The sequence below is a fragment of the Microplitis mediator genome, chromosome 11 (assembly GCF_029852145.1).
Source record: "Microplitis mediator isolate UGA2020A chromosome 11, iyMicMedi2.1, whole genome shotgun sequence".
In the NCBI taxonomy this organism is placed as follows: domain Eukaryota; kingdom Metazoa; phylum Arthropoda; class Insecta; order Hymenoptera; family Braconidae; genus Microplitis; species Microplitis mediator.
Genome location: NC_079979.1, coordinates 12,411,982 through 12,426,742, shown reverse-complemented (window position 1 = coordinate 12,426,742; position 14,761 = coordinate 12,411,982). Strand labels below are relative to the sequence as shown.

The 14,761-nt window shown below is 33.4% G+C and overlaps 3 protein-coding genes across 3 annotated transcripts; 1 reads left to right on the top strand and 2 right to left on the bottom strand.

Moving 5' to 3' along the window:
- The first annotated feature begins 1,188 nt into the window (after positions 1-1,188).
- Positions 1,189-5,703, top strand: LOC130677656 (bromodomain-containing protein homolog). The gene is made up of 4 exons (XM_057484481.1): positions 1,189-1,569; positions 1,650-1,914; positions 3,037-5,311; positions 5,384-5,703. Exons 1-4 carry the CDS (start codon positions 1,453-1,455, stop codon positions 5,559-5,561), a joined length of 2,835 nt encoding a protein of 944 aa, XP_057340464.1. The 5' UTR covers positions 1,189-1,452; the 3' UTR covers positions 5,562-5,703.
- Positions 5,614-7,930, bottom strand: LOC130677663 (beta-ureidopropionase). The gene is made up of 5 exons (XM_057484492.1): positions 7,712-7,930; positions 6,992-7,242; positions 6,532-6,920; positions 5,856-6,173; positions 5,614-5,794 (listed from the first exon to the last, which is right to left on the bottom strand). The coding sequence occupies exons 1-5, from the start codon at positions 7,804-7,806 to the stop codon at positions 5,711-5,713; spliced, it is 1,137 nt and encodes a 378-aa protein (XP_057340475.1). The 5' UTR covers positions 7,807-7,930; the 3' UTR covers positions 5,614-5,710.
- Positions 7,931-9,206: 1,276 nt separating this feature from the next.
- On the bottom strand, positions 9,207-10,836 carry LOC130677662 (facilitated trehalose transporter Tret1-like). Its single transcript, XM_057484491.1, has 4 exons — positions 10,700-10,836; positions 10,181-10,625; positions 9,805-10,116; positions 9,207-9,741 (listed from the first exon to the last, which is right to left on the bottom strand). The coding sequence occupies exons 1-4, from the start codon at positions 10,834-10,836 to the stop codon at positions 9,352-9,354; spliced, it is 1,284 nt and encodes a 427-aa protein (XP_057340474.1). The 3' UTR covers positions 9,207-9,351.
- Between the last annotated feature and the right edge of the window lie 3,925 nt (positions 10,837-14,761).

Here is a 14,761-nt window from a genome sequence, read left to right as displayed (position 1 = left end):
TGGCCCGCAGGGTCAACCGATAGACAGATTTTTCTAAAGATATGAGCTTTTAAAATTTATCTGGCAAAAAGTCATTTTTTAGGCAGCACATCTTACCCGAAAAATTATTTGGCGTAAAAATCGACAATAAATAATTAACTGATAAATGCTTGATATATTTATTTATTTTTTTAAAAATTATTTTTGAACATTTAATTAATAATTAATGAAGTAATAATTAGAGCTTACTTCACATTTAACATTGATTATCTTACGATGACAATCATTGTTTTTATTTGTTTTAGTTCAAGTAAGTATTTATTATTCTATAACTAATTATTTTCTATAAATGGTACTTCGATGTGTTTTACATTTTAGAATTTTTTTTCAATAATATTTCGTTTCGTAAATTTTTACTGTTACAAACTTGAAGTTTTATACTTTTAGTTTATTCATCGATATTTTTTTTTTGATAAGATTTTCTACTCAACAACTTGTCGCAAATCGAATATTTTGCATCGAACGAATGTCTTTTGGACAATGGCTCTGTCCCCTCACTCGTATAGGCATAAATACGGGAGTCTCCGACTATAAATTTTAAAAACGAATTAACTTTTAATTAATTATAAATTTATGAATTTTTATTTAAAATAACAATCCGAGTATTTTTGATCTTTTAAAAAAAATACACGTTCAGAAAATTAAAAAAATCTACACGAGTATTTTTTCAAAATTCAAAAATTTTTGTTTTTATTTTAAATTACAAGATAGTTTATTTAAAAATAGCGGGCAACAATTAATTTTCGGATTAAATATTGGAAAAGTGAAAAATAAAAAAAATACTCGTCTAGATATCAAAAAATTGTTTATAAAAATCAAAAAGTAATGAGGTTTGTAAAAATTTTAAATTTAATTTCAAATTATACCTCGAGTTCTTATTTTTTTATCTTTTTATTAAAATACTCGTCTAGAAAATTGAAAAATCTACACTTCTAAAGTTACAAATTTTTTATTTTTAAAATGGCGGGTGTCGGCTAACTTCAGGATCGTCTTTTTGACACCTCAATGGGTGGTTATAAATCCTACTTGGCAGTTTCTAAACACAAATACACTTTGGCGCCATTTTATCGCGCCATCTTTTAAATTAAAAACCAAGCTCTAGAGCCAGTATTTTGAATCCAACGAATGTTTAGGATTTTCTCACGCATTCATAACCTATTATTTACAATTATATTATTAAAAAACAAATCCTGTTATTTAATATTTTTTTTAATTACACAATAATATAAATATAATTTAAATTCAAATATGTTATTAATTTTAGTCACGTTTATTTAATTTAAAAAAAAATATTGTTCGTATGCAGTGTAACGGTTAATTGTCAGTGTGGATTTAATTAAACATGTGTGTTTAATTATAATACCAGTTTTTATTTTATTTTAATTAATGAATTAATGAATAAATAAAACAATTATGAATACTCCGCAATCGAATAAAAAAAAAAGCCGAAGTAGGGTCGGACATAACGACTCTACTCTTGGAGTAATAACTGAAATTTTGACACCTGGTGAAGCTACGAGATGTGTTTTGGTAAATATTTCACTTGTTACTTAATTAATTATTTAATTTCACAAGTTAATTTTGTTTTTAATTAATTTTATTGCACTCAGATAACGCCTTTGGCTGACGAGCCGACTAGACCCGTGAAGCTGGGGATAAATGACAGCATTCCGGTTGTGTCAATGGATAAAATAGACGACAAAAAGGGTAATAATATTTTACATGAACGTGACAAGGAGGACAAAGCTGTTTTGAGTTCCTTGCCGGTAGCTATCGTTAAGGAACTTGATGGATATGAAAGGCAGATTGGAGAAGCAGAACCACTGCCTAATTCATATGTTCGATTTATGGAGAGAAGTGGAGAAGAGCTTGATGGTAAGTTGATTTATTATTTTAAATTAATTTTCAAAGTATAATGAGTGTGACTGCGGCAGACATGAGACAATTTATAAATTTAAAATAAATAAATAAATTAATTTAAATAATGAAATTAAAAAAAATGCGCGCATGGATTTTGTGTTTATCTGAATATGCATTTTTTAATTTTTACTTTACTTACATTTTATTCATTTATTATAAAATTTAAAAAATTGATTATTGTCTGCAACATTCATACTCATAAAGTATAGGAATAATTTTGTGAGTGTTAATGGGTCATGACAGTAAAGTTAGCGAATATCTGACAACTTTTTAAATTTTTAAATAAAAAAATAAAATTTTTTTAACAAAAAAATTAAAAAATGGACTTTCAGAAAATTATGAAATCAGTAGACGCATTTTTTTATCTTATAAATTTAATTGTTTAATTTTTTTATATGTAATTTAAAAATTGTTTTATGTCTGCTACATTTACACTCATGAATGTGTCTGACAGTTGTTAATTTTTTTAATTATAAAATAAATTAATAAAATGTAAGTAGAGTAAAAATTAAAAAATGCGTATTTAGATAAATGCAAGATCTGTACGCGCATTTTTTTAAATTTCATCATTTTAATTTATTTATTTCAAATTTATAAAATGTCTCATGTCTGCTACACTCACTCTCATTACCGAAGTTAGCCAACGTATGATAATTTTTGGAATTTTTTCAAAATAATTATAAAAAAAAAAATATTTAACAAAATTGCACTTGTAGATTTTTTCATTTTCTACATGCGCATACTTTTAGTTTTTTTTTTTTTTTTTTGGTAAATAATTTGTTGAAAAAATAAAAAATCTGAAAATAGTTAATTTTGTTGTTAATAATGTCTGTTAGCTTATGAGTGAATGTAACCGACAAGTGGCAATTTTTTAAATTTTTTAAAAAATAAATAAATTTTAAGTACAATAAAAATTAAAAAATGCGTATTAAGATCAATGAAACACCAATACGCGTATTTAAAAAAATTTAATTAATTTATTTATCTAAAATTTATAACTTGTCTCATGTCTGCTACATTCACACTTATGTCAACTTCAGGATCACAAATTTAATTTATTGTAAATACATTTATTAGGTGAAGTGGAGTACGATTTAGATGAAGAAGACTCAGCCTGGCTAGCGTTGATGAACGAGCGCCGTACATCATCAGGCCTGCCAGCAATGGAACCGGATGTCTTTGAGCTGTTGATGGACCGGTTGGAAAAAGAGTCATATTTTCAGCAGCAGAACAGCGGAGGCGGTGGTATCGCCGCGGATGAAGACGCGGTCTGTTGTATTTGCATGGACGGTGAATGTCAGAACAGCAACGCGATTCTCTTCTGCGACATGTGCAATCTCGCAGTGCACCAGGACTGCTACGGTGTCCCGTACATTCCCGAGGGCCAGTGGTTGTGTCGTCGCTGCCTACAGAGTCCTTCGCGCGCTGTCGACTGCGTGCTCTGTCCCAACCGCGGTGGTGCATTTAAGCAGACAGACCGGTCAGCGACTTGGGCCCATGTTGTCTGCGCACTCTGGATCCCCGAAGTGAGATTTGCTAATACAGTATTTCTTGAGCCCATTGACTCGATTGAAAGCATTCCCGCGGCCCGCTGGAAGCTCATTTGCTGCGTGTGCAAACGTCGCAGTGTAGGTGCTTGCATTCAGTGCCACAAGAGCAACTGCTATGCAGCATTTCATGTCACTTGTGCTCAACAAGCTGGCCTGTGCATGCGTATGCGAACAGTTCAGCCAGCTAATGGCGAACCCATGTTAGTACAAAAGACGGCTTACTGCGAAGCTCACACTCCTGCAGATTATCAGCCGTCTACGAACCCAGCAGACGCGAGACGTCGTGCCATTGCTAATAAAAAAAGTTCTTCAGCACCAGTAATATCAATACCGACTATACCACCCGAAAGAATACGGGAAATAGCAAATTTAGCTGAAGGTTTGCCCAAAAAGAGCCAACTGATCCAACGTTTGTTGGCATACTGGACCCTGAAGAGACAACACCGCAATGGTGTGCCTTTACTACGTCGTCTTCAGAGTTCGCATCCTCATTCTTCGCGACCGAATCCTTTCTGCGGCGGTAGTTCACCTGCGGACAGTGAAATGCGAGGGGAATTATATCGTCAGCTCAAGTACTGGCAGTGTCTGAGACAGGACTTGGAAAGAGCGCGTCTGCTTTGTGAGCTGGTTCGCAAGCGGGAAAAATTAAAGAAAGAATTGTTTAAAGTAAAGGAGAAGTGTCTCTGGTTTGAACTGAGACCGCTGGAAAGTACGCTCAAGTTATTGCTGGAGGCCATCAAGAGCAAGGATACCAATGATGTGTTTGGACAGCCGGTTAATACGGAAGAAGTTCCTGATTATTTGGATATCGTCACCCAGCCGATGGATTTGTCGACGATGGAGAGCAAAATTGACAAACAAGAGTACGACAGCATCAGTGCGTTTCAGAGTGACTTTAATTTGATGGTCAGCAATTGTCTCGCGTACAATCGGAAAGACACGATGTTTTATCGCGCGGGCTTAAAAATGCGTGAGCAGGGAGGCAGTTTGATAGAACAGGCGCGAAAAGATTATCCGGAGTTTGATCGCGTTGTTGTGGAGAAAGAGAAAGAGAAAGAAAGAGAAAAGGAAAAGGAAAAAGAGAAGGAAAAGGAGAAAGAAAAAGAAAAAGAAAAAGAGAAGGAGAAAATAAAAGAAGAAGACATTAAAGCTAAAAGTGAAGTCACGAACAAAAGAAAAAGGGAGAGGAGTAATAGGAATAGGAGTGAGAGTGAATCTTTGGTAAATCAGACGGAGAAAGAAGTCGTGGGAGTCAATAGACGTACTGCGGTTCTGTTTACTCGGAAAGCTAAAGCGCGAGCTAATAAGGGAGCAGTTGGTGTTGCTCCTGGTGTCGAGGAACAGAAGAAACAGGGAGACAGTTTCAAAGTTTACAGATCTGGGGGAGTTGACAGCGACATTGGAGATGACGGAGAGAGTCAGTCATCCAGCTGCAGCAGTTGCTCGACTAGCAGGTCTACGACTCCAGTTGGTGCTGAGGATGATGAGACTGAGGACCAGGACCAGGATCAGGACCAAGACCAAGATCTAGATCAAGACCAAGACCAGGATGAAAGGTTGACTAAGAGGAGTAAAGACGAGGAGAAAGTTGACGACGACCGGCTTGAAGCGCTTCAACTTGTCTGGGCCAAGTGTCGCGGGTATCCCTGGTACCCGGCGCTGATAATTGACCCTAATACTCCAAGAGGAACTGTCCATAAAGGCGTTCCCATTCCCGCGCCTCCTGACGACGTTCTTGCGCTGGCCGTAAATTATAAGGACCCGATATTTCTTGTACTATTTTTTGATACTAAACGTACTTGGTAAGTATTTTTTTTTAATTGATTCTTACTGTATATGGAGAAGAGTTTGTGATGAATATTTTTGAATTACAGGCAGTGGTTACCAGGAGAAAAATTAGAGAAACTTGGCGTGACCCAAGAAGTTGATGAAGCGAAATTGATAGAGTCCCGGAAGCCGGCAGACCGGAAGGCGGTAAAAAAAGCCTATCAAGAAGCTCTGCACTATCGTAAGCAGACTCACACCGCATTCAATGCCATCCCATCAGCCTAATTTAATGATCAACTGTCAATGAACCAATTAATAATATAAATATCAATCAGCAATTAATAAATATAAAATATTATTATGTTTTTATAAAAACAAGAGTGTAATTTCTCACATTAATAATTAAAATGGATTATATTCATTTATAAAAAATATTATTTTTTAATTATTTGTGGTTTGAAATCTGGTTTTGTTGCTTCCCGAAGTTTGTCGGCGTACATGTCGAGTCTCTGAGTCATCTAGAGCAAAGATTAAATTTTTATTTTTATTTTTTTAGATTGATCGAGGATGAATACTCACTCTGAATCCCCACAGATCTTTTGCTTGACGGCAGGCGTTTAAGTCAAGATCTGCCATCAATAAACCGTCTCGATGTCTACTGAGTCCAGGAGTCCGCGTACCATCTGGCGCTGTGATGTAACTGGAGCCGTAGAAATGTCCAAAGTCGCGGTGCGCTGGCTTACCGTCACCTGATGTGAACTCATTGGGAAATGTCTCAGTACCAACGCGATTGATAGCGCATGTGTAGTAACTGTTTGCTATTGCCGCGCATCTGGCTTCTATTGGCCATAACGGTTCTGATAAAGTGCCTACTGTTGCTGATGGATTGAAGACAATCTGGAATTAAATTATTTACTCAATATCAGAAGATTATTCAGGGTGGCCACAAGTCGGGAATATCGGGAATTATCAGGGAGTTTAATGCAACCAGGAAATATCATGGAAATGCCAGGGAACTTTGAAAAGTATCCGGGAATTTAATCGCGACAGTATAAAATTTATATCAAATTTAATCATCAAATTAAATTATTGACAATGAAAATGTAATTAAAACTTTGAATATCTAAATGACACGAATAAAATTTTTAAATCAGGTAAAAATGTGAAAAACTTTACTGGAAAACCGGGAAATATCAGGGAATTTTAAAGTCATTTTTTTATGGCCGCCCTGTTTTTTTATTTTTTTAAAAGTTACCTCGGCGCCATTGATTCCAAACATGGTCCAATTAAGCGGGTGGTGACGTCCATAGCAAATGTTGATAGCGATCCGTCCATAGTCTGTGTCGAACACCGGATGTCCTGTGTTACCTTCCATGTAGTACGTCGACTCATTGAAGTCTCCAACACGGGGAATGTGATTTTTTCGATGTTTACCCAGGACTTGTCCATAATTATCAATCACTACTGACGTATTCCATAAAGTATCCCCATGGATACTGTCACGTTCCAGTACTGGGGATATAATTATCATTTTATTATCACGCGCCAGTGTTGATAATAATTTTGTCGTCGCTCCAGATTCAATGTCTTCTGCGAACTCAACCCATGGATATTTTTCCCGTGTACAAAATGCGAAAGGCATTGCTGTTAATTTTAATAAATGTTAGTTATTTATTCAATTATGTGTTCAAAACAATTATATTAAATTATTTTACTCCAAGCTTCTTGTAGACACAAAATTTGAACGTCGTTCAACGCTGCATATTTTATGTAATCCTCAATTTTACGATGAACTGACAGCAATTGTTCGCTGATGGGTCGGTCTGTTGGTGTTGTTATTTGATGCTGGATCAGTCCCACTCGCACTTTGCGCTTGGGAGACGATTCGTTTATTGTACATGGTAAAAAATCGTAACTTTTTACTTCTAAATCATTTTCTCCGTGATAATTTGAGACATTCAATGATCTGCAATTAATTAGCCATTCAAATCAAACTGATGACATCTGGCTAACAGTTTAATTGACATCTCGAGAATTAGTGAAAATAAATAGACGTTCCGGGTACTCGTTGAAAAGGGACTTTAATTCTCTACAACTTTGGATTCTTGAAAAAATCTCGTCAGATCAATCGTTTAGAAGCTACAGTGGCTTTGACAGTTCCGCTGATTTTTTAAACTACTGGTACTTTAGATCGTTATCTATAAATGGCTGTATCATTTAAACTATTAATTTTCTGAGATTTTTTATTGATATAAAAATTCTAGGGAACTTAAAGCCCTTTCCAATGACCGTAAACAACTTATATTTATTTTGGTTTATTATTGAAATATTTTAATTATACAAAATATATTTTTTTAGTAAAAACTGTTGTGAATTTTAATTAATAAATAAATAAATAAATTAATATTAATAATGATAATAAATTTTAAACTTACGACAATGGAGTTCCGTACAAAATTTTATTAACTTTAGCCAACTCATTTTCCGGTAAATATTTTTTTAGCGTTTCTTCAAGACTAAAATTTTCCATTTCTGTTCCCTCTGGAGATGAAACTTGAGATAAAAAAATTTTACTACGTGTCAGATGTTCCCTAAGTTCGTTAGTCTCAAGCTATTTATCTCTTTGATACGCGTTATGTTTATTGATAATTATATTTCCCCACCACTTTAGAATGTACGAAAGTTATTTAGGTCGAGTGTGAGGTCGCGATGTAAAAAAAAAATTAAAATTAAATAAAAACAAACCAGCGCCGTAAAGTCAATTAGAATTCAAAATTTACGCGCTTCTTTTTTTTTAAGCCCGCGAAATTTTTTTGTATTGAAAACTATAGCTAGCGCCGTAGCTTACAAAAGCTGCCGCTGAAATTCAAATCTAGGCGCGTGCGCAGATCAGTTTGGGGACTCGAAAAGTGTCATGGCCGCTGGCAAGCCAACGTCTTTCGTGCACAAACGTTTTATTTAATTGTTTTTTTGTGTTTCTATTCAACGGACGGTTTAAAATTTGTATCATCGTAGTTTTGTAAAGTCATAAAGTTTAAATTGTCATGATAGTTTTTAAAAATTAACGCGTAATTATTTATTTAAAATGTTTGTGAAATTTCGACGTCTCGTGAGTGTTAGATGATTCGAGTAAATTTTTAGCCGGTGTTATTTAGGTGATTATTTGAGAATTAAGTGTTAATTGCGGTGTTGGTATGTAATTTGAATCGAGTAAAATAAAATTGATATTTAATTAATTAATTAAAGTTGATAAAATAAATAGAAGCTGATAAAATAAACTTGTGGTTGACGTCAGATTTTATGATGATTCTAAAGTTAGCAGACATTTAACATTTTTCAGATTTTTTTTTTTCAAATTCACATTTTACGACACTGAAGGTAACGAGTGTGAATGTAGCAGACATCCGAAAAATTTAAAATGATTGATAAATAGAGTAAATAATTAATTTAAAAAATTAAAAAAAAATGCGCATTTAAAAGATTTTGAAATTAAGTGCATTTTTCATAAATATTATGTTTTTAATGCTTTCCTCTATTTATTTATAATTTTAAATGTGCCTGATGTCTGCTGCATTTAAAATCATCTGAAGTTAGCTGACGACAACTAATTTTTGAATTTTTTTAAATACGGAAAATTATAAAAAAAAATATCTTACAAAATTGCACCTATAGCTTTTTGAATTTTCTACATGTGCATATTTTTAGTTTTTATTTTTTTGTAATTGATTTTTTGAAAAAAAAAAAATCCAAAAATTGTTAATTGTCTGCTAACTTCAGGATCATAAATTTTTGAATTCGTATTCAGAAAATAAAATGTCGTCAAGTCTTTTTTAAAATCAGTGTTAGTGATTAAATAAAAATAAAAATAAATTAGTGTTGTGATAAATTTATATGTGTAGGTAAGTGACAGTGAATAAATAGAGATTAATTAGTGCTGATATATAATAATAAAAAAGTTATCAAAATCCGGTTTTAATAGCAGAATTGTTGATTATAATTAAAATTGTGGTGATGTAAATTTTAAATATTTAAATTTAAAGCTTTATTAAAAAATAATTCATCAAACAATTAATTATTAATGAGCTTTTCCTGCAAGTTCGTTTTGAATTTCTTGAAGTGATTTTCCTTTCGTCTCTGGTAAAATGAAAACAGTAAAAAAAACGCTCAAAAAACTAAAACTTCCGAAGAACCAAAATGCGGTGTGGTGACCAAATGCCGTTGCAATACTAATAAAATATTTATTCATCATAACTGCAAAAAAGAGACAAGTAAAGACGGTTATTCCTGACGCTTTGACCTTAATTTCTGAGGAAAACATTTCCCCTGTAATTGTCCAAGGAAGAGGACCCAATCCAACACTATAGGTAATGATGTATAAAATCAGTGCAGTTAATGGTAACCAACCAATGTCACTGACATCACTTTTTGCTGCATCTTTGAGATAAAAGAAGAGTCCGAGCGCACCCTAAAAAAAATACAATTATGTCTTCATTGCTATGGAATTAAATAATTTGAGCCATTAACTTACAAGACTTAGAGCGGAACCTGTACCAGAGATGATCAGAAGTATTCTGCGTCCCAGTCGGTCGACAACCAGCGGATTGATACACGAACTCAATAACTGAACTACGCCCACGATGATAGCTTCCAGCGCTGAACTCATACCAGTGTTCCCAGCACTTGCGAATATAACTTCTAAGTAACCAACAACCACAGCGATGCCACTGATCTGTTGAAAAGATACTAAAGCACATGTAATAAATAGTGCTTTTAAGTTTGCCTTGACCTTAAACAAGTCCATGAATATCGCCTTTTTATGACAATTTAGTCGTACCGCTACCTAATGAAACATAGAATGGATTAATGAGATTGTAAACATTGAAATTAATAGTATGAATTAGAACCTCGATTTCGTCCGCTTCAATTTGAACGTCATCCTCACTCTTTCCGCGTAGACTTGTCAGCACTCTGACAACATCCTCATTGCGATCTTTTGCCGCCAAATAATATGGAGATTCAGGCATTATGTAGAAGGAAATAAAAAAAGCGATCGGCAGTGCAGCACAAGCGATACATAAACTTACGTACGAAACGTACGGACCAATACAAAATGCCCATAGTTCACCAAGAGTAATAGACACTTGAAATAGTGCACCAAGTATCCCTCGAATTGATGGTTCAGCAATTTCCCCACAGTAGATCGGGATTACAGCGAATGCAATAGAAGTTGCAAGTCCTAAAATAAATCTCCCTGCATACAGAACTTCTATACATCTTCCTGCGCCAACCAATGACCAGCCAAGAAGATATGGTACAATGCTAGATAATAGAGTTGCGCGTCTCCCCCATCTGCAATCAACGCTGTGTTAGTAACCATCTTCGAATATGTCGATAGAGTTAATGCTTTGATGATTCGTATTTACTTTCCAGCCAAATATCCTGGAAATAAACAACCAGCAAGTACACCCATTGACGTCAGTGATTCAACCCAAGATGCTTCTTCTGCGCTGATAGGTCGTCCCAGAGGATTTTCGTCATTCACTGGATCTTCTCTGAGCATCAAAAGAGTTGGACTAGACCAAACCAAGGCTGAGCCACCCGACATTATGCAAATATTTGCTAGAATCATACAAATTTATTATTAATTTTTGTCATTGAATATTTAAGAGGTAGCAATAGTGTAACCACCTGAAAAAAGGTGATTTGTGGTAATTTTTTGAAAAAAACTACTGCATTGAACGTTTGAATGTTTTAAGGATATATTTGTGGATCTGTAATAAATACATGATTAAATTTTTGGACAAAAAAATTGAAAACTCAGCGAGTTATTTGCAATCCCCCAAGGCTAAAAAAAGGTCCCCTCACTGCTGCAGTGACAGCGCTGTGGATGAAATAAGAAAAACCAAAAAGTTTACTAAACCAGAAGGTATTGCCCATACCATGACCCTCGATCGATAAAAAATTGTAATTCAACAAAATAGCGGAGTTTTCAAAAAAGTTTTCAAATTTCGCGCGAGAATTTGACGATTTTTGGCCTGCCAAAATTACACTTTCTATTCGATCTGAAAACTGGGAGGCTCGAGGTATGGAGAAACATAAAAGAAGCTGCAACAAAAATCAAATCGATCGGATGATTAGTCTTCGAGTTATAACTGCAGCAATTTTGAAAAATTAGTTTTGAGACCCGATTAGCGGCTGCTCTTCAGGTCGTTGTAACTCAAAAACTATTTGAGATATGCACTTTAAATTGTAGTATATTATTTTTGAAGGTATAAAATTTCACACTTGTGGTGTCCTTTAATATTTTTACAATTCCTGACAAGTAAATTTTGTATTTGATACTTGACTACAGAATTTCATGAAAGCGAAACTGAAATATCTAAATCTTACCGTTGGATTATGACTCTTTAATACGTTTATTATGTAACGCAATTTTTATTATTGCATACGTGTTATATAAAGTTTCAGTTTTTTTTGTTTTTACAATAAAAACTTAAGAAAAGATTGTGTTATACAGCAATATAATTGTCTATCAAAGGTTGATAATAATAATAAATTACCTGCAATTGCCGCAGCAAATTGTAGTAGTTTTGAACCTCCACTGTTTTTCATTATGTTGTCGTTAACTGGTACTAATTAATATTTTACCGTAACAATGAGCTGAAGTTGAGCATCAAAGTGATTAAAAAACAATGATGATTATTTAATTTACTTTTAAAAAGGCTGAAACTGTAATAGTTGAAACAAAAATGCGACTATTATAGCGGCTGTAACTTGATAATTTTACACAAATAAGTTTTTTAATCTTAATTAATAGATAAGAATTTTTAGCAGTGAGGTATAAAATAAAACAAAATAAGACATTTAACAAACACGTCGGATACATTGTCAACTGGTTTTTATTATTATCAATACGTTAACGGACACATGATACTACTTCTGTTATTGCTTATGATCAAAATCGATTTATTAATTACTTAGCATTGGATGTTTTTTTTTTTAGCTGGGTCAAAAAATAACTTAAATTTGACTTTTTAACTTCCCGCTAAGAAAATTGAAAATTTTCAAAAATTCGGAAAGTTATTGGGTTCGGTTCGATTTTCGAAAATCGAATTTCTATCAGATCTTGACATTTTGAGGTTCTGTGATGTTATTCTGACTAATTTCAAGATGATATCCGAGTGTATGTATGTATGTATGTACGTACATATGTAAATACCTGTATCTTTTGAACGGATGAACCGATTTCGATCGTCAAGGTGTCATTCGACGCGGCTTGTCAATATCTAAAAGCTGTAAAAATTGAAATTGATCGGTAAGGTGCGTTCAAAGATATTCCAAAAATAAAATTCTTTCCAAACTGTTTTTTTTTTTATAACTTCGAATGTGCTCGATGGATTGTTTCCAAAATCAACTGGGCTCTAAAACTTTATAAGCTGCGTCGAATGCCACCTTAACCATCAAAATCGGTTCATTCGTTCAAGAGAAACAGTTGTCGAAAGAAATAACAAAAAATTTTTTTTTTAGTTTTTTTGAAATATCTCGGAAACAACCAAATAAATCAATTCCAAAATCGGATTAGCTCTAGAGCTCAATAAAATACGTCGATTGCCGCCTCAATTAATATGAATCATTCTATCAAAATCGGTTAATTCGTTCGCGAGATATCGTGGAAGAAAGAAATACTAAAAAACGAGTTTTATCGAAAACAATGGCATACAAAAGTATTTTCGAGCTCGAACACGAACTCACAACAACGTTTTCGAGCTCAAGGAGCTCGAAAACAGCGGGAAGTCTTAGGGCTGGCCCGCAGGGTCAACCGATAGACCGATTTTTTTACTAAACTTCAACCCTCGCGGACTTGGAATCACTGTGAAATCACAGTGAAATCACAGTGAATTCACTTTCACCGTGAGTTTACGGTGTGTTTACGGTGAATTCATAGTGAATTCACAGTGATTTTGTGCCATTTTGTCATTGTGATTTAGTAGTGATTTCCCTGTGATTTCACTGCGAGTTTACAGTGAATTAATGGTGATTTCACCATGACTTCACAATAAATTTATGGTGATTTCACCATGATTCTACAGTAAATTTATGGTGATTTCACCATGATTTCACAGTAAACTATGGTGATTTCACTATGATTTTACAGTGATTTCACTGCGAGTTTACAGTGAATTAATGGTGATTTCACAGTAAATTGATGGTGATTTCACCATGATTCCACCGTAAATTTGTGGTGATTTCACTATGATTCCACCGTAAATTTGTGGTGATTTCACCATGATTCCACAGTAAATTTATGGTGGTTTGACTATAGTTTTATGGTGATTTTAAATTATCAGAAAAAAAGTTGTTCAAGCATTCTTCGAAGTTTGAAAAAGTCTTATAAACTCGGAATAACTTTTAATTTGACGTATAAAGTCAGAGTAATTCCAAGATTTCGGACTCTTTCAGAAGAGTTATTCTGAGTTGATAGAACTCTCAGTAGAAAATTTGTGCAGCTGTCAAAAGAGTCATTTAGAGTTTTTTAGAAAAATAATTGATTTCCTTAACACGTATTTTTCTTTGTACTTTGACAAAAATTGTTCAAGAAAACATTAATGTCATAGTGTAATACAAGATACCCCTGTATTACTATCAAAAATGGATTATTATCTCTCTGCTAACATTCAGCGAGTAACGCATTCCATAAATGCTTCAAGATCAGAATTTATAACTTCTGAAATAAGTATCTTACCAGGGACACTACAAAAGGTGGGCGCGATCTAGTGGTGAGCACTGAACTTCTTTCGCTGCTGCTGCCTAGCATCATAACTATTAAATCAATAATCATTAGGATTAAATATATATTCATTAATCTCGAACAAATATATATATATATATATATATATATATATATATATATATATATATTTATTCTAAATGGATATATTTTTTTGTGTCTAAGTAATATTTATTAGAGTTGATATAATAATATGTTGCTTTAATATTTGGGGTTGTTGGCACTGTAAAATAATTTAGTTGTCTATTAAATAAATATTTTCTTAACTTAACCAAATGATTTTATTATCTTAGAGAGAGAATTATTAATGTCAACCAAATATAGTCTATTAAATTATTTATTAAAAATGAGAAAATAGATCATGTCAACGTAATAAAATTAAGTTGTCCTAAATCAATTTTCGTTTAATAGAATTTAACAAAACCAATTTAATTGCCGAAGAGGAATTTTTTTCGTGCATTAAAACTTCCTGTAGAAAATTTGTGCAGCTGTGAAAAGTGTTATTTGGAGTTTTTTATATTTATTAAAATTTCTGGCGGATTACGTTGCCGTGTGCAAAATAATTTGTTGCTAGAAGCTTAAGTGTCAAGAGACGAATTTATAATGCCGACGATAATTGATACTTCAATTACTTGTTACTGCTGGTAATTATTTATACATATATTAGAATATAAAAATAATTGTGGCTTAAACATGT